The sequence below is a fragment of the Muscardinus avellanarius genome, assembly GCF_963383645.1.
Source record: "Muscardinus avellanarius genome assembly, chromosome: 10".
In the NCBI taxonomy this organism is placed as follows: Eukaryota; Metazoa; Chordata; class Mammalia; order Rodentia; family Gliridae; genus Muscardinus; species Muscardinus avellanarius.
This window is the reverse complement of record NC_137796.1, coordinates 85,747,169-85,768,005: the sequence shown is the minus strand read 5'-3', so window position 1 is coordinate 85,768,005 and position 20,837 is coordinate 85,747,169. Positions and strand designations below refer to the sequence as shown.

General features: G+C 42.2%; 1 protein-coding gene across 4 annotated transcripts in view; it reads right to left on the bottom strand.

The window, feature by feature from the left end:
- The window catches only part of AUTS2 (activator of transcription and developmental regulator AUTS2), a gene marked incomplete at both ends in the record, with an annotated part of 1,191,273 nt that overhangs the window by 350,112 nt on the left and 820,324 nt on the right, over window positions 1-20,837 (bottom strand). For all 4 annotated transcript variants that reach the window (XM_080703046.1, XM_080703047.1, XM_080703049.1 and 1 more), the window contains one exon: window positions 2,826-2,855. In XM_080703046.1, the coding sequence (XP_080559172.1) occupies window positions 2,826-2,855 (30 nt within the window). The remainder of the gene's footprint in view (window positions 1-2,825; window positions 2,856-20,837) is intronic.

The following is a 20,837-nucleotide window of genomic DNA, read 5'->3' as shown; positions in this document are numbered from 1 at the left end:
ACAGCATCCCTGGGGGGCTTGCTGAAGGGATCCCAGGACACTGAGTGGCATCTCTTCCACCATTAGCAATTCAGATTTGAATGTGAATCCTCTAAGTAACACATAAAAGCAGCCCTGGTAAGCTCTGGGGGTCCAAGGGGGCACAGCCAAGGGTGCTCACACGGGAAGCTGATGGGCCCAGGTTCCTATGGAGCAGAGTCTGCGAGGGTGGTGTTCAAGACAGTGATAAACAGCAGACAATCGCAGTCCAAAGGGGAAGGCTGACAGTCTTAACTACAACAGGGCCAGGCAGTTGGGGCTGCAATTACAGAGGCTTGATTGCTCCTGCTGGGAGCCCTCTGGAGAAATGCAGGGTGAGGGCAGGGACAGATGAGATGCTGGCTGTGGCTAGTTCCCAGGTAAGAAGACCTGCAGGGCCACCAACTCCAAAGGAAAAACAGCCCTGGGGGCCCAGGAAGGAAGTGTGTCAGGTGTGGGAGGAACATTCCTACTGCACCCCCTGCCTCCTCCCATCACTGCTCTCTTAAACTTGTCCATTAGGCCCTATTTATTTTCTTTAATTGCCCTGTAGGCATTTCAAGCTGAGCGGTAGTGTAGACTAAGTTCCAGCTACGCCATCATCCTGACAGTCTGCTCTTCTCGCACTCAGAGGGCAGAACCCGGCCAGTGATGCCTCAGGAATCCAGGTGACGGGAAGGTCTGTTGGGGTGCTCCCTCCATGCAGAGGCATGCTGACCTCCGATCCCTGACCATCACGAGTAACCGAATTGTAGACATGACCACAGTTGGGTGATCAAGACCAGTGGAAGTAGACAGCCTCAAAGACAACGAGGGATCTGACCCGGGGTGAGGCCTGGAGACTAGCATTTGTAGCAGCTTCCCAGGGGATTGGGCTTTGTAGCTAATACTGAGATCATTGGTCAAGACACATGTATGGAATGCAATACAGGCATTCTTTCAATCTTCTACCATGCTGAAAACTGATTCCTTTAAAAGAAAGATATCTACTCACCGGTGAAACCTCAAATAAGGCCCATCCTCTTGGGGAAGCGCCAGATTTGGAAAGTGAGACTGTCGCCCATAGACCTCCTGATATTTGGAAAGTGAGACTGTCACCCATAGACCTCCTGGAAGGTTCCAGGCCCTCTCTGGGTGTCAGTGATGCCCAACAGAACAAGATGACGACTGCTGTGTGCAGATGCGGCCTGTGGGGCTTGGTGGGCAGTGACCACCCCTTGCGTGTGGAGCCATTACTGCTGTCCACTCGTCCCTGGCACTCACTTCACACTGGCTGCCTGAGACACCAGGGGTCCTACTTCCAAGGAGCTGCGCCTCCCAGGGGTTGGAGGAAGGAAGCTCCTACTTGTCAGTTAAACAAAAGAATAATCCACAGCCCCCTTCCCAGTGTGTACTTTCGCTGTCATCCAACAGCCCATTACCATGTCACAGCACAGCGCACCCTTCCATAGGTCACTTTGTTTAAAATGACATGGATAATGCACATGTCAGCAAGCTGACAGTCCTGGCCGTCCTTCAGAGATAAAAACCTCAAGGCGAGAGCCTGTTCTTATCTGGGGGACATGCATTGGTCTATCATGCAAGTCAGGCAGAACATGATTTCTCCAGAGAGCACTTTTTTCATTTCCTGATTTTAAGGAAATCAAATAAGCACCATTTGTCTTCATCTGAATATGCTTGACCTGCTCAAATGATGATGTCTCGCATTTTATAACCGGCTACATATGCTGAATTCAAATTAACGACAGTACAGAACAAGCGCCTTTAGATCTCTCTTGGAGGCTGGCAGCAGAGAAGGAGGGAAAGATTCTCGGCTTGATGGGGAGAGCTCACTCAACACTAACTGCAGGATTCTGAGTAAAATCCACAATCATATTGGCGCTGAAAGTCAAAGAAAGGGAGCCACAACAGATGCGGGGTGGGGGAAGGGAGGACCAGTCCATCCTTTCGGTACCCAGAAATACAGAAAACATGGTATTCAGGTAACTCTTTTTGAAACATATAAAGCAGCAATAAAAATAGAAAGAAATTTGGTTGGCAGATTGGGACCGCTAGAAAGAAAAACAATCCTTTTGCTTTAAGCAGCAGAAAGCTCTCGTTACCAGGTTGTGATCCAATTTTCTGGAAGCTAAGAAGTGGAGCTTCTTTTCTTGATCCACGTTGAACTGGATACTCAGAGGCTGGTGGCCATCAGCCTTGATACAGAGGACGCACCTGCTGAGGAATTCCCTCCCACTGACCACCCGCCCAGAGGAAAAGATGGCAGCTCCCATCCTACCTCCCCCTGCCTGCCCCCACCCCATCATGAGATTCCTGGACACATGCCATTGACATTTCGATTTAAGGCATATATATTCATTCATTCCTGGCTGTCTGTCTGTCTCTTTCTATATATCTATATCTATACACACACACACACACACACACACACACACACACACATACAGAAAAGTAAATAGGTCAATAAATGGAAGGCAGAAATAACACATACTAGAAAATTTAATGTCCCCATCATGGATTAAAAATAATTTAAAAAAATGTGTTTAGGTCTACAAGTCATCTTCCATAAAGTAAAAACTCAATGTCACATATACACACTATTAAAGTACTTGCTTAAAATGAGAGTGAATCTCACAAATAAAACATGTTACATCTTATAAGAAACGCCACTGTGTGAAAAGTGCCCATCTTTCAGAAAAGGTGCTGCCCACAGGCAGCTGACATCCTCCCTGGGGCTGTGTAGGACGACTGTGGTGCTCACTGTGTGTTAGGTACTGTGCCAACATCGAGGTGTGGGGGGGTCTTACCTTCTCTTCCTGGTCACTGTCACTGTCGCACTGAAAATGAAGACAAGAGAATAAAGGTTAGTGCAATGATGATGCTTTTGCTAACTCTCCTCCTGAAAACGACAAATAAAGGAGACAGAAAATGGTTTCTCAGCTGGACACAGTTTCTTCAGCTGAAATGCTAGTAAACAGAATAAGAGGCAAAATATCTTCTGTTAGGTCAATGCCAGTGCTCAGGCTCTTCCCATGGGCAGTCAGCAAGGTGCACAGTCTCACACACAAGCACCTCAGGGCACAGCACGGGGATGCCAATCTAGGAGCCAACCATGCCACAGGAGGAAGGGAACTGAGATCCTTTAAGGGGACTCAGCACAAAATTAATCTTGTAACAAAGACATCCCACCTTTAAATTTTGAAAATGGCTATCTCCTGGTGCTTTTCTAAAGGAAATGAGGTAACCTTCTGGGCAGTGCATCCTTTAATTTGGTCTGTGAAGGGACCAGAACACAGTAGGCTAGGCTCATCACTTGTGATCCCTGCGAACAGAAGGCACATGTCCTACAGAAATGTGCCAAGGCTAAGAAGCAGGGTACATCAACAGTACAGGCAAACAAATATGCTCTAGGGCAGTCGACTCCTACCATATCCAGCAACCCCCAAACTGTGGGGTTAGGTTTAGGATAACCAGAGGATGGCAACTCAAAGCTTTGGATTCCTCCTCCGAAGTAAAAGAAAAAAAGACACCGATTCTTTTAAAAATCAAGAATGACATATTAATTAATCTTAAAAAGAGGATATATTTTATTAGAATAAATGTTCAGCAGATAAATATATCCATCCATTCACTCAACAGTACCTCAAGAAGACACTGCTGAGCCAGACAGATAAGGAGCCAAGATGGAGAAAAAACCCTCCAGTAGCTTTCAGTTTAGCAGCTAATGTAAAGCTACATGTAGTACATACCTGAGCAGGGGTGTGGCATGAGCAGACCTATATTCCATTAAGAAGACCTATTTTTAGCCAGGTATGGTGGTACACTCCTGTCACAACTACTCAGGAGGCCGAGGTAAGAGGCTCGCACATTTGAGGCCAGCCCGAGCAACTTAGTGAGACTCTGTCTCAAAATAAAATAATGAAAGAAAAAAATGCGGGGAGGGGGAGGTCTGGTGATATAGTTTAGTGGTAGAGTGCCCCTGGGTTCATTCTCCAGTACTACAAAACAAAAACAAAAAATCCCTCTTCCTGTGGGGTAGAGGAGAGAGAATGCACGATGGGAAGAAAGACCGGTCAGAGAGAGAGCCATCTGGTAACCATTACACTGTCTACCCCAGGATGGAGCCTGGTTTGGGAAAGGGAGAAACAGATGGCAAAACAATCCTGAAGGGAGAACCAATAGGACTTGGTAACACATGGATATGGGAATCAAGTACCAGGGATGAGTTTAGGATTATGCCAAGTTTTTACTGTGGCCACCTGGACATGGGGTTGATGTAGCTTTGAACAGAAACATGGAGTCAATTTGCTTGTAGAGTAGCCACTGCTGGATAAACACCAGTGGTCCTTTACACCCCTCGCATTCTTGGTATGCATTTACTTCTGACACTTGGAGGTTGAAAAAGATGCTCTCTTTCCCCAAATTTGCTTGCAGTTAAAGATGGCCAAAAGACCCATTTTTGGCCAATGAGATTTGAAGTCTGCTAAAGATTCTAGAAAAAAAAAAATCTTCTCAAAAAATGAGAAAGGCAGGAACTCCCTGCCTCTTGTCTTTGAATATGACTGTATGATGGTGTGATGCCTGCATCTGTAGCAGCCATATAGTAGACACATGGCCACAAGCCTACATACAAGAACAGGATGTGGGGCCAAGGGAAGAAAGGTCTGATGTAACTGAGCCACTGAACCACTTCGAAGCAGCCCACCTCTAGACTTTTATTTTCTTTTTTAAAGAATATAGCAAGTTATCTTATTGTTTGAACAACTGGTAAAGTTTTTTAATGGATGGTAACAAAAGTGCCCTCCAAATGGACATCTTGTTACTACAAAACACAATTTGGTGGCTACCTCCTCTTTCTACACTAATTACTCTGTAAGAATTTGTGAACTCACATCATAATCTTTTTTGGGGGGAATACTGGGGATTGAACTCAGGGCATTCTACCATTGAGCTATACCCCTGACCCTATTTTATTTTATCTTTTTTTATTTTGAAACAGGTTTCTTTTTTTGTTTTTGTTGGTACTGGGGATGGAACCCTTCTACCTCCAGGCTACACTCCCAGACCTATTTTATATTTTTATTTGGAAACAGGGTCTCTTAAGCCAGCAAGGCTGGTTTCAAACCCGTGGGATCCTCCTGTCTCCACCTCCCAAGTGCAAGGATTACAAGCGTGTACCACCACACCTGGCTGAAATAAGATTTTACTAAGTCACTGAGGGCCTCACTAAATTGCTGAGGCTGGCCTATGATCCTCCTGTCTTGGCCTCTGAAGTCTGGGATTACAGTCATATGCCACCATGCTTACTATCACAATCTCATAGACAGAGGGTTACAACCCTTTCAACTTCTCCCTCTGGCTCCTTAGTGCTATAGGATCATCAGATATTGAGTGATAGCAATGTCATCAAGTAAAACTGCATCTTTTCCAAAGAAGCTTCCAACCTCGGATCATCTAAATTTACATTCTTTGATCTGATGAGTGATTTCTCCACTGCAATAAGTCAAATGAGTTGACAAAGAAAATGAGTAGGCCTGGAACAACAGACAGGTGAGGAACAATGGTGTTCTGATGGTGGTACCTCCCTGGTGCTTTACATGAGCTCTCCTCGAGGCTCCCAAGTTCCAGGCACATTTTCAAGGGTAGCAAAGTATGGCTCAGGAGAGGTGTGGAAGACAGAAGAGGATTTTGTCAGGGAGGCTCCTTCTCCCAGATGCTTCCAGCTCTCCTTGTGTGGTAATCAATGACAGCGGAGGGCTGTGGCATAACATTTGCCCACGCCCCTAAGGATCAGTGTGCAGGGAGGAGGAGGAGTGGGGAGGTTGGGAAGAACCTATGCCCCGCCCCCATCCCAACAGCAGGATGTCCCTGGGAATGGTTATTTCTATCAAAGTGTTAAGCTTCCTGCTTTCCAACAGTCCAGTTCTAATTTCAAGGTCCACTTAATTCTGCATCAAGTAATTACTGATATACCCAGAAGCACCTTGTCTCCAGAGTTAAGCATATGGTGAAGAACTGAGACCTACTGGTATCCATTATGGAAGCAGCACGGATGCCAAGACGATTAAAAATGCTCAGGCTCCCCACACAACATGCCGGGTGAGTGACAGCTCCTCGACAAGGCCAGTCGCGGAGTCTGCCAAAACCGTCTCTGCTGCACTGGGGCCCACATGGTGCGCTGAGAAAACAGTTCCATTTCTGGTATTAAATTCCCATACTGACCCGAGGACTTTGCCGTGAGCTCAGCAGGAGCGCACCATCCAATTTACAGCTCCGCTCTCTGGAGCCTCGAGTGCCAGCCCCTGGCAGAGACGAATGATGGTCAACCCCTCCAGCTCATAAATTATGCAAAGGCAATAAATGCACTCAGCAAACAGCGCCTAACGTTTGCCTAGCCTGGCTCCTAACACACTCTGTAAAAAGCCAGAAGCTCGACACATACAAGAGGTCTATTCCACTCATAAAGGGGGTTTGTTGACAACCCCAGACGGAAGGCGACCACAGTCCCGAGGAGTTTTTCTGCTTCGCTGGCAGCAGTTTATGGGCCTGCTTTATGAAAAAGGGAGGCTGTTTTATAGAGTCAGTGTGGGTAGAATTCATGGTCTCAAATTCACATTTAATACACTGCCTGGCTTTCACACCCTAAGTTCAATACGTTGTGGATTTTGGGCCAAATGATTCTTGGTCTTCAAAGGTTAAAGGATGAAGTGTCTGCTCCCCAATCCCTAGATACCCACTCCAATTTATAAGAGTTCACACTAAACCACCTCCTGATTCAGGTTTATGTTCTGCACGAGGCTAGGAAATGGAAAAGGCATGTCAAATGCAGGAAGGGGGTCCCAGTTGATTTGACCATTTAAAGCATTTGGACATCAGGGTCCAGGCTTTGGTTTATTAGCAAACAGGTTGCGCACCAACTACCAGCTTGAGGTGTCAGAATGCTCCCCAGGACAAGGTTTCAATGCCCTTTGAGAGAAGCTGAGTGTTTTCCTCCATTTTGGAAGCAGGAGATGAAAAGGAACAACAGGCCTTTTCATTACCAGGAGGGATTCCTGGTCACTCAGTCTTCAGGCTAAGACAGGACCCAAAGGCCTGCAGACACAAGGAGGGACACAGGATGTGTGCAAACCCAGCCACAGGCCTCAGGTGTAGAACGAGGAAGGACGAGGTCCTAGCTGAAATGCCGGCCATGCCGGCACAGCTACCTCTCAGCCTTGCCTTCGCCTTTTCTTCCCTGGAGTTTCACAAATTAGACATGCACCTTTGGAAGCACTAGCTTCCTTTCCCAGTTCAGTCTCACCCCTTTAATTTTTCACAACACCCACTCAATATTTCCCCCTTTTATAAGGAGATTTATAGGATACATTAAAAAAATCTTTCCTATAGGTTTAGGTAAACATTGTTAACACAAATTCTCTCTGGTATTTTTTTTTTTTTAAACTGGGGATTGAACTCAGGGGCATTCTACCTCCTAACTACCTGCCCAGCTCTATTTTGTTTTGCATTTTGAAAGAGCGTTTCACTAATTACCGAGGTCCTCACTAAGTTGCCGAGGCTAGCTCTGAAATTGCTATCCTCCTGTCTCAGCCTCCCAAGTACTGGGATTATCACAAGCATGCACCACCATTTCTGGTTCTCCCAGGTATTTTTCTTTCTTTCTTTTTTCATTTTGGAAAAAAAAAAAAACATATACAATTCTCACACACACACACAATTTGAGAAATGAAAATTAATTCCTAACATTTGGTAAACTGCCTTTGTTTTCATATAACATGCCAAATATTTTGGTTTAATAATATGTGACCTGGAAAATCACTTAAAAATGGCTGCCCTATAATCTGCTATAAGCATTGCAACAATCTAATAAAAAAAAGTTCTCTAGCTGTGGGTATTTAGATTGCTTCAATGGAACACCCTAGTATTTTTCCCTTTTGCACACATTCACCAACACTACTCTTTCCTAATTTCTTTTCCTAGCCCTGTCTTTTCTGCATATGCTTAATGCCACAGCCTCTCTGGAGTTACATTTGTAGCTGTGCTGTTTCTATGCGCCTTCCAGGGGCATTCTTAAAGATTCTCTTGGTTTCAGCTATCAATTATATGCTGAGTCTAAAAAATCTCCATGACCACATTTGCTAGCTCTGTGACTTTGGGAGCGTTATTTAGACTCTCTGTGCTTCCGTTTATTTATCTGTAAATGTAGCCAATAATAGTGTTTTCAAATGAGGTGGTGAGAATAAAAAGTTACTACAGGTAAACAACGCTGACAACAGATAGTAGAGAGTACACATGCATGGTAAGTGCTACCTCTTATGTTTCCATGTGCTCTGCCCCTCCCCCTCCCGAAGCCCTGCAAACACCTCACACTCAAGCATCCATCTGAATCCGGATGCTCTAGCTTCTGCTCCCTGGAAACCTATGCCTTTCCTACAGTGTCCTCAGAAACAGCGCAACCACCCAGTCACTTAGCTGATAAGAGTCTTGTTATTACCCTTGATTCTATCTTGAGCAGACTCATCTTCCTCTCTCACCAGATAGTATTGATTCTGCTTTCTAAATCCTCACCATCTCCATGGCCATGGCAGCTGCTTAAGTTCAGGATCTTATGTTATCATCACAAGGGGCTAAGGACTGCTTTCCAGGGCCCACGGTCTCTTCCTTTGCTAATCTAGGTCCTTCTTGACCAGAGTGGATTTCCTAAATTTCTCTGTGATGATGGCACTTCCCAAAGGCTATAAAGAGTCTTCTTATTCTGTTTCCAACTCCCTCAGCACAGTGCTTTATAAGCTTTATGTGGTAAAGGTTTGATTTCCTGTAATTTCTAATATATTGTAGAGTAATATTTTTATAAAATATGATAAAAAATAATCCAGGCTTGGTGGTGCATACCTGTATTCCTAGCTTTTCAGGAGTTCGAGACATGAGGATCACTTGAGCCCATGAGTTTGAGACACTCCTGAGCTTATAGTGAGCTGCTGTCTCAAAACATAATGATAAAATAAATGAGCATAAATGTATACGCACAAAATAAACTTCTAAATTTCTAGAAAAATGAAAAAATATAAGGGTATAAACATTTTATTACCAGAGTTAAGATACATAAAATTATAGCTGGGAATGGTGCTGCATACCTGTATTCCCAGTACTCTAAGCCTGAGATACAAGGATTGCTGGTTTGAAGCCAGCCTCAGCAACCTAGTGTGACCCTGCTTCCAAATAAAACACAAAAGAGGGCTGGGGATGTAGCTCAGAGGTAGAATGGTGCTGGCTCAATCCCTAATTACCCTCCACAATAAATAGATAGATATGACAGATAATGAATTATGCTATTGAATTGCTCTAGAACTTTCCAAATTCTTACTCTCTCAACTTTCATACTAATTTCATAGCAGGTTAGTTACAAGCAGGTCATGGACTGGCCTTGGCCTATGTTTCCACTTTGAGTATTAATACCCTAACACATCCCTTGCTCCAGCCATACCTAGACGTATTCAGCCATACCTTCTGACCTATCTTTGAACTTAACAATTCTTTCTCCCTGGAGTTCTATTTCTCCACACACACAAAAAATCTGCTATTCACCTTTAAAACACAGTTCCTTCTCTTCATCTTCCAATACTCTAGAGTGAATTGATTTTGTCTCCACTCCTTTAAAAGCTGTCTTTTTTTGTTTGCCACAATAGTCCTAGAGTGAGCTCATGTGAGTAAGGCAGTGTCTGAATCACATCTGTAGCTCCAGGCCTTGGGACTCAGTAGATGCTCAATTATACTGATAAGTCAACCAATCTCTTTCTTCTGGAGAATTATGTAAACTGTTTGATTCCATGAAATTAAGTATATTTAAAACACAGGCGATTCCAAGGAGAGAAGATAGAAGAAACATTAATTTGGCTGCTTAGTACAATGGAAAGTCTGTTTAAACATACAAGACAGGGTTAAAATTAGAAGAAGTAGGGCACGATGGCAGAAGCCTATATAGAACTTGGGAGGCTGAGACAGGAGGATCGCAGGTCCGAGGATAACCCCAGCAATTAGAGAGACCCTGTTTCAACATAACAAAACAAAACAAAACAGGGCTGGGGGTCAGAGGTAGAATGCCCCTGAGTTCAATCCCTAGTAAAAACACACACACACACACACACACACACACACACACACACACACACACGAGCCTGAAGTTGGGGACTAGAAGAAAATATTGTCCATTAAAAGGTCTAAAATAGATACGATTTAATTTACCTCCTGTAATGCCAACATTTCTCATTTCCAATTTAAAAAAATCTGAATATGTGCATTTTAAGAGTCTGGTCCAAATTGAAATAAGTCAAGGTCTGTGATACCTCTCAGCCTCAATCAGAATGTAGGAACAAGATGGAATTGGAGGTATCTCGTGATGGAATGCATTCTTAAGCAGAAAGTGGCAATCATTGAATATATCACATACAATGACATTGAGGAGGGCATTGCTCTCTATTCTGCTCAATGGACCTTGCTGGAACAGTTATTTCGTATCTCAAATCCATTTATCATTGCCACCAAAGATGTCAGGGCTGAACACCATTGCTGAACAAAGTTATTTTATTCTTCCTTCTGCCTAAAGGAAATGAGAGGAAAATGAGGGGGAACCCCAACTTGTAAACCACAGCATCTAACATCAAGTACAATTTAGCTTTGCCGGTGACAAAACAAATCGATTCCCCTTTGGGGCAGATAGTTTATCTAAGACCATAAAGACATCCCTCACCTAAAAGCAATTTCAGAAGAAGCCACCTGCAGAAAGCATGACATTTATTTTCTTATTTAAAGAAGCAAGGAAGCAGCATGGTGACTAAAAACATGTGCGCCACCATCTTCCCATGTGCCCAGTCCCTTGCACACACAAAAACATTAGGTAGCCATTTTGTGCCACAAATGGCAACTCTGATACTGCCTCTTATCAACTCACAAAATCCTCATTTCTGAGTGTTGTTTTGGACTTTAAAGTGAATATAAAACTATTGGGGTCCTTGAATGAAAAGCACATTTTAATCTGGAAAATGGTTGAAGGTTGTTTTCTTTTATAATTGGCTGTAAAATGATGCCACTGGCTCCTCCTCTCCACCGCAACAATAATGATGCCTGACCAAATAGAATAACTGAAATAAAATGAAACCCTAATGAAAACATGTGTTCTCAACAACAGTTTAAAACAACAAAACTCTGACAATCTCACAAGGAGCTCATGTGAAAATAGTGAGGTCCACCCATCTTCAATTGTTTAGGAGCTACAAGGAGTAAACATTCAGGAACCTCTAGAATTCTGAGCTGATAACCTCACATTCCTGTATAAAGAGTTCTCATAATCTGACATTTTCCCACATTCTAAGTTTATTACGGCCAGAGCACAAATGACTAATAAGATCCAAGGAGGCAACGGGAATCCTTCCTGTTCTCCTTCCAGCATCTGATGATCTACGTTTTCATTCAACAAATAACTCTGAAGTGTCTACTCTGTGCGAGTTCATTTTGATCACTTATTAGAAGTCCAAATACATCATCAGAAACCAAGTCGTCCAAACTTGAAGTTTTAAAGTTCATGAACTAATTTTCAACGTTCTTTTTCTTCTTCTTTTAGTTGCTTGGAAAAGTGGGTATTTCACAAAACAGTCTGCAGGCTGCAAATTTCCACTCAGATCATTAAAATATTGGGGCTTTGGACGTACAGAGAGAAGTGGGCATTTCACAGATCTTTGGAGAGTTCGCATCTTTTTTCCCTCTGAAGAAAGGAAGTCACATTTTGCTAAGCATAAACATACATAAACCCCAAAGATGAAATTGACTTCAAACCCAGAGCCCACAAGCTTTAGTGGATGCCAAACTCAGAAAAACGAGTTTTTTGTTTAAAGGTAAAACCGACAGTCTGGGGCTGGGCGATTTGTAAATGATCTCTTTTAAGCTTAAGCAACAGATCCTCTGCTTCTTTGTCATTGATTTACCGATTCTAAGTCATCAATAGCATTAATCCGTACCTGCCTGGGGACCCATTACAAATGACTTTGAAGATGGTATGAAGAAAGAGTTTATTATAAGATCACAGTGTTATTAGAAGGGAGACAGTCCTGGTTATCTTCTCTGGCAGAATTCTGCGGGTGACCCCGGTAATGCTCTGAGTCTCTCTTTGCATATCATATTTGCTTGTTACTTTGGGAGGGGTTGAGCCCCCAGGTCACTTTCAACTAAAGCTTGGGTCATTTTGGAGTCCTATGTGAGTTAATAAAGCTCAAATTTGCTGATGAGTAAAAAGAAAAAGTATGTTATGGGTTAAAATAATACAAGAGTCTATTTTTTCCGCTGTGTTGTGATCCATAGAAATCACCCTGAGCCTTTTCCCTTTCTTCTCTGCCTGGGAAGCCAATTGCTTTGATTGCAGTGATATGAGCTAGCTAAAATGACTTGCCCTTGCTTGTGAGGCAAATGGAACATGCTAATAGAACTTATCGCATTACCCGATGCAAAAGTGCCATAGCTCATTACTTTAAGATAAAAGGATATCATTGCAGACGGCAAGCAGAATTGACTTTCTGAGGCCCGACTTGATGATGATTTAATCAACTGCTCTCTTTCACTTCTCATCTCGGTGCCTGTCGGTTTCACAGGTGCCGTTAAATGAGACACTCAGAAAGTGAGCGGAGGGAAAGAAATTGCTGTCATTACTTTTCAAGAAAGGAGGTATGCAAATTTTCGACAGAAAGATTGCGTTCATAATGGGCCTGGTAAAATACAAGGATCATGCTTGACAGGTGAGGGCAAGCCATTTGTATGTCCTTAAAGCAGAGCAACCGTCCTCGTTTAGAAATGTGCTCGGTAAGAGAAACTACAAATGAGAGGCCTGGCGGGGCTAGAGGAGAGGCGGGGCAGAATCACAGAGGGTTGGCTCAAGCTGGTCCATGTTCTAGAAAGGGGAGGGTGCTTCAGCCTCAAGGAAGCCAAGCTAAACACGCAGATAACAAAGCGTGGTTGCTTTCAGCATGAACCAAAATGTCAATAAGCTCTGGAAAAGACTATATTCTCTTCCCCCACATAGCTGTGGAGCCAGGTTGCCTAGGTTCAAATTCTGATTCTATTGAGTGTGATCTGCGAGACCTCTAGCAAGTAACATAATCTCTTTGTGCCTTGGGTGCATTATTCATCAAATGAGACCACTGCAAGTATCAATCTCAAAGTTATCAATAGGACTGAGTTAATAAACAATATATACAAGTATACACAATAAACATAAAAATAGAACAGTGCTTGAAGTTTTAAATCATTCATTCATTTTTTTTTTTTCCCTTGAAGTGTGTATGAGCCAGGTGCTGGCAATCTACCTGGCTCTCATTTAGACAGAATAGAATTCTTCACTGATTCCACTGATAAAATTCCTGCTCTCTAGGCAGGTGGTGAGTACCTCAGAAGGCAGCACTGTTGCCAGAGCACCACTGCAGGGCCTTGTGCAGTCCCGAGCACACTAAAAGATGCCTGATAAGGACTTGATGACCCATGGATTCCGCTCTCCTCCCTCCGTTCATCATCCCTACATCTGACGCTGCCTGTGAAGCTCCAGATCTTTGAAGAACCTCCTCTTAAGAGTAGGAAACATCCATCTTTGGCTGGAAACTTTGGGCAATCACCATGTACCCTAGCCTAGAGAGGAAGGACACAGCCAGCAAGAACAGACAGTCTGGCTTGAATTGTCTTCAGAAAGGCAGAATGAGTCTGAATAGATTAAATGATCAGGGTAGTATGAACAGAGGTGTTTTTTTTTCATCCACTTTGCCTTCAATAGGTAATTGTTCTATTTTCTCCAACACTCAAAGTAAAAGTAGCTTCCTTAAAGTGCCTGTAACTCCGAATTCTTTTTCCCTAGGTAATGAAGCTGCTGCAAACCATTCTTCCTTCCACCCACTATGGCTATGAATTACTGAATGTGGGCAGCTTCTGCCTTCCATGCTAAGTGGCACCTTCATGATTCACTTCTCTGCCAAAGGGGCAACATTTACTTCAGCCAAGGAGGAGAGGAGATCCACGGCGGCAGTGCAGCTCTGAGCTATGTTTTGGGAGAGCTGGGTTCCTGAAGTGCATTTCACATCCACCCCTGCAACATGCCTTTTTCAGGGTTGGAATCCTCCACGGGGATGAACACACAGTGTTTCCCCCTAGAAATGCCTGCCAAAAGCTGTTAAAAAAGAATCTTGACAGTAGCCCGGGAAGGGACTTTTTACTACCCTTCCATTTTAAGAGATGAGAAGTTAAGGCTTTCAATGACAGAGATGGTCCTTGAACTCAGTTCTGTCTCTCAAAGTTCATGTCACATAGCCAGTATAACATACCACCTCTCTCTCTCATGCACCATACAGAGAGCCTAGTTGAAAAATATTATTCTGTTGAAGCAAGCTGAGACTAAAAAGTCACAGTGACTATGAGCAGCAGATACTGCAGCCAGTCAGCCATATTTCTGTGCCCCACAAGACAGCTCCCCAATAAAAGGAGGAACCTAGCACAGTACTTAACTCCCAGGAAGTGCGTATTCAATCTGAGCATAACTTCAGTTCATTCTAAGCACTCCACATAGAGCCATGCAGGCTTTGGATTAGGTACTTCACATCTTGGAGCCTCCCTTTTTTGTTGATACTTTTTTATTGGTGCATTATACATCATAGTCTCACATCATAGTGTCATTCATAGTGATAGTGACATACATGCACACAGCACTTGGTGGGCTTCCCCGGCTCCTTCCCGATACAAGGTATTGAGACCGACATGGGTATTCTCATGTATGTACATAATGATGACGGAAGTGATTCCTTTATTGGTCCCCCTCCTCTCCTTCTCCTAGACCGCCTCCCTGGCTCCACTGGGGTCTCTCCTTCATTATCTGACGTCCCTCGGCTATTCCAATTACTCCTTACTTTGTGCATATGAGAGAAAACATATGACGCTTCACTTTCTGTGACTGGATAATCTCACTTAACATAATGCTCTCCAGGTCCATCCATTTTCCTGCAAATGACATAATTTGCTTCTTCTTTATTGTTGAGTAAGAGTCCATTGTGTATATATCCCATAATTTTGTAATCCATTCATCAGTTGATAAGACACCTAGGTTGGTTTCATAATTGGCTATTGTGAATTGTGCTGCTATGAACATGGGTATGCATTTATTATAATAATTTTATTTCAGTCCCTTTGGAAAGATACCCAGGAGTGGTTTTAACATGTAATTTTGATGATACTTCACAAATTTTTGTAGAATTAAGTATATTTGTGAACATGAAAGCACCTACCAATAATTTTTCCAATTGTTTTCATAAAAGACATGTCACACACAGAAATGAGGTAACTTTGAAATTATTTAAAAGTTTAGTTGAATTATGTACCATTTTATTGTCAGAGAAGAAAAAATATTCTACAAGGATTTCTACTTGGGAGGTGTTGGAAGACTTGATACTATGCTATGCAAAAACAGAAACAATTACCCAAACAAGCAAAACCAGAAACTATTAATGACAGGGATCTTTTCAGTAACTAATAGTATTTCATTGACAAAATACCAACAGGGAAAGGCACTTTAAAATTCAGTTAAGTGTTTATTTTTCTTTACACACACACATTCTCTCTCTCTTTCTCTCTCTCTCTCTCTCTCCCCCTCCCTCCCTCCCTCCCTTACCTCCCTCCTTCCCTGAGCCCTTTTTTATTTTGAAACAGGGTCTTACTAAGGAGATGAAAGCCTTGCTAACTTTCTGAGTCTGGTCTTGAACCTGTTATTCTCCTGTCTCAGCCTTCCAAGTACTAAGATTACAAGCAGACACCACCATACCTAGCTTCTTTTATGCTCTTGAAGTATATTTTTGGGGATGGATATAGCCAATAACTTATGTATAGGGACTAAAGTAAAATGCATCGATAGAAGACTTGGAGTTTAAACTTGTGCACAGTACAGTAATGACTTACGGGCTTTGACATTATTAAGATGTTCACTCAAATTCAAATTGGCAACCTAAGTAAACAGACAGACAGAATGGATATCAAAAGCACCAAGTGATTATTGGTGCAACTAGGAAGCCAGCCATTTTGGAATCCATCCAGAGATTCTGACCAAAAGAATTAGGAGATAGTTGGATATCCCCATGCAAAGAGATTATTTACATACTAGGCTGATTTAAGGATTGGGTCAACAAATATAACCGATAGGCTAACACTTGGAAGAGACAAAGCTTCTTAGAGGTAACTGTAAAAAATGAAGATCACACCTGGTGCCATGTGCATGTGTGTACCCTACCACTATGAACTACATCATGACGTGAGACTACAGTGCACCAATAAAATTGTGTGTGTGTGTGTGTGTGTGTGTGAGAGAGAGAGAGAGAGAGAGAGAGAGAGAGAGAGAGAGAGAGAGAGAGAATATGAGTGACTTCATGCTCTGTTTGACACTAAAGAGGCACTCATGAGTCCAAAAGACGACCTTGACCCTTTCAGAACATATGGAAATGTCTGTTCCCTGTTCCAATCGGACACTTCCAAGTCCTCTGACTTCATTTTAGCTGTTGACTTTTGGCACCTCCAATGCTGTTGGTTAGTCTCTCTGAAAATATCTCTCAGTTTTAATCATATTCTGCTTCAACTTGAACCTGGCACTTAACAGGTGCTCAATAAATGTATATGAAGGAATGAATTAGTAAGTTAAACTACCAAAATGGCTCAAGGAAACATTGATAGAAAATGCCTAAATGGTGAGGTAAAGAAATATACAGTGGTTGATGGAACAGACAGTTAGTGTTTGAAAGTGGTGGGTCTAAGTGTGCCTATGAGAAAGACATGGAAATAATTTTGAGGTGAAAGTAAATCCTAAGAAAATAACACCACACACTTGGAGAAATCAGATTGTAGTACTACTCTTTAAAGAAAATTAGGAAACTCAAAATCCTAAAATATTTCTTTTACATTTGACTTACTTCGAGCCAACTAAAACGACTGCAATTGAACAGGAAAGGGGAAAATGGTGCTCTCACATTGCTGAGCCATAATGGCCACATTATCAACTTTTCACTAACCAGATTTTTACAAAAAATATGCAAGGTAGCAAAAAGCTTGGTTAAAGGAATATAAATATGGCTTGAAACAAATTGATTTATAAATGTTAGATGGTAATTCAGAAAGATGCAAAGATACCTTGAACTACCATCTACAGGATATAAAAACTGATTCCTTTTTCTCCTCCTTAATGGGTATCAGCCTTCATTTTTGCCCTTCTTAGAATTCATCATCTTCATAACTGGGTTTTTAAATTAAATTGGACTCAACAAGCATCTTTATTTTAGAATAGCTTAAAAACCCAGTCTTCTATATCATAAACAAGCGAGGGTAGGATTACTATAAATTGTCTTCAAGAAAATACAAATTGCCAAGATAAAAACACCCACTAGTCTGCCATTCTCAAGTTTCCTGTTTTGACATACTATATGCGGTAATTTGGTATCCACAATCTCTTATTAGAAAATGAATGTGCTATTTTTCTGAATGCTGCAATTACAATAATTGAATTTAAAATGGGGATTGAGTTTCTCTATTTGGAGGAAAAGAATAATTGTGTAGTTCTGATTAAAATCAAGGGGACTGAAAAGAGGTTGTACAAATTCCAGTTTCAGTCTCCCTGAGTGACTCCTCGTCAGGCCAGAAAAGCAGTTAGCCAGAGAAAAGACAAATTCAAAAGCAGAGAAATGGACCAGGACTCCAGCAGCAGGCACTGTCTTTGGCCTCATTTGCTTTGTCTCCTGGCCTTCAGTCACAATACCCCTGTGACAGAGGCAATCAGAACACCATGGCATTGTTACATTTTAAATGGCAGCCATGCTGGAGTTCCCTACTGTGTCAAAAATTAAGAGTTAAAATGCAAGGAAAACAAACATCTCTTTGTGTTGAAAATGCCTGTCCCCTTTAGCCTGCCAATGTTTTGGAGTACTCTACTTATTTCCCTGCCCTAACACCTCTGTGGGTGAGGAGGTGATGCAGAAGAAATGGAGGGAGGAAGGCACCAATGTTATTTGCTACAGGGGCTCTTCTGCTTCTTTCATTTTTCCAAAAGATTATGTTAAAAGCCCTTTATAGGGCTCAGATGTAGGAAAGGAAGAGGGACAGCAAGAGACCCATCCTGCCTTTTTGATACATTTTTATTTTATTTTTGATGCTATCATTCACTCTGCTGAAACCTCCATTTATTTAGATGTGAAGACAAAATTTAGTCTCCCAATTTACCTAAGTGTTCCCCATCATAGAGCTTCCTAACAGAAGAGAAATTTATGTCTCTAGCACAAAGGGAGATAAATGTTCTCCATACACTGTTGCTATTTTTAAGTGGCTTTAGTGTGATATAATTAACCCTGGTAAACCGCACATATTTAAAATGCACAGCCAGAGACAGCTCCACATTTGTGGATCTACCTGTGAAACCACCATCGGGATCAAGCCAGTGGACACATCCACTGCCCCCAGAAGTTTGCTTGTGTGCCCTGCTACTCTTCCTCCTGTGTCTCCGCCTCTAGCCCAGGCCCCTTCCCCAAGGACTCATCTGCCTTCTGCCACTAGGGATTACGTTGTATTTTCTAAAATGTCATACAAATGGAATCACACATTTTGTACTTTTTGTCTAGTTTCTATCATTCACTGCTTCCTATTTTGACAACTAATTAAAAAGGAGCCTCCTAGCTCCAGGGCAGAAGGCAACCTTCAGGGACTGCCCTGGCCAGGGCTCATTGTCATCCCCCAGGAAAAGGAGCGATTACTTGGTCTTACTTTATTCTTAGGCTTTATTATGTACTTCAGTAATCAATAAGCACTTCTATGGCACAGGGTTTATTTTACCCTATAAATCCAAGGAGGAGAGAATGATATTAAGACATCAGTATGGATGGCCGCTGCTGCTCGGTAACGTTAGGAGGAGAACACAGTAACAGATTTAAATCTAAGAAGGTTACAGAGCAGTCACAGCTCCTAGTTGGATGGCAGGGATCGTAAAAGACTCAGGCAAGATCTATAGCAACTCCACTGTACACCAAGGGGATGCTCAGAGTGGAAAGCCCAAACCGAACATGTGTGCTGGTCGTCTGCCTTAAAAGAATTATAAGTGCTGGCTTGGGTGGAATGTGAAACGCCCCTCTCAAAAATCCAAAATATTTCTTAAAAGAACAAATAAAAAGGTAGAGAGCAGAGGTGGTTTCAGGCTGACTGTGTAGAAAGACTTGCTCTGGTTTAGGGAGATGCCTCCTTGGTAGTCCCTCCCTTGTCCCAGGAGGCTCTTAATTCTCTTCCACCCCAGGGCTCCGAGATAATTATCACTAGAGCCTCTTTTCTCTAGCTAGCCCTTGGAGACTTGTCCTTCCTTTCAAAAGCAAAGAGGTCAATTCATAGAAGATGAAATATAAATGGATAATAAAAATATGAAAAAAGCTTTACCTCACCAGAAATCAGAGAAATGCAGATTAAAATATATTTAATTTTACCCATCACATTGGAGAAAAATGCATGTAACTGCTGCTATGTAATGCTGGCAAGGCAAGGCAGACACTCATATACTTCTGGGGAGTGTCAGTTTCCGATCTGGAAAATTATTTTGCAATATGCATCAGAAGAAGCATACATCTCAGGAGTCTTCACATTTTTTTCCTATGATTTAGCTCAATTCTTCTCTTTCAATATATACATATATACATATATATATTGAAAAAGGAACAAAAATGTCCATAAGAATTTATTTTAACATTTCATGATGGAGTTAGAAAACAACATAGTAATGCATTATCTATATGGCCACTGTCAGCACACAGGGACAGAAAATATGTTAAGATACATTTTACATATATTACTATTGTAACCATACAACACTCTCCCCAAATACATAACTGACATATATTTTGCAATATAAAGTAAGGCTGAAAGACTTTGAGCAATTTGATAAGTCACTCATCTGTAAAAAGAAGGTCCAAGTTACTGAACTCAGGTACGGCTAAATCTCCGTAATAATCTAGTATGTGGACGTCATGAACCTAAGTGTTCACAAACTGGGGAATAGGTCAATGTACCAGTGTTTCACCCTTAAAAATGTAAAGATGTGTAAGACGTAGTAGCACACACCAGAATTCCCAGTACTCGGAAGGCTGAGACAGGAGGATCACAGGTTCAATGACAGCTTTAGCAATGTAGTGAGGCTCTCAGCAACCTAGCGAGGCTCTATTTCAAAAACAAAAAATGAAAATAAAAGGGCTGGGGTATAGCTCGGAGGTAGAATGCCCCTGAGTTCAATCTCCAGTACCATAAACAAAGTAGATCTAGAGCTGGCATGGCAGCACATGCCTGTTATCCCAATACTTGGGAAGTTGAGACAGGAGGATAGCAGGTTCCAGGGTAGCCTCAGCAATGTAGTAAGAGCCCATTTCAAAATAAAAAAAATTAAATAAGTTTTGGGGTATAAGGTATCCCTGTGATCCATCTGCAGTATCACAAAAAGTAAAGATTTTTATATTTCATAAAAACATTATTGAAATGGAAAAGTGATCATGGCCATTTTAAGTTAATAATTCTATAAGTGAACTTGAGTGGCTGCATACCTTCCTTCAGGTTCAATTCCTCTCTCTCCTCTCTCTCTCCTCTCTCTCTTCTCTCTCTCTCCTCTCTTCTTCTTCTTCTTCTTCTTCTTCTTCTTCTTCTTCTTCTTTCTCTCTCTCTCTCTCTCTCTCTCTCTCTCTCTCTCTCTCTCTCTGGTGGTACTGGGGTTCCTGGAGCCCCTCTACCTCCGGGCTACACTCCCA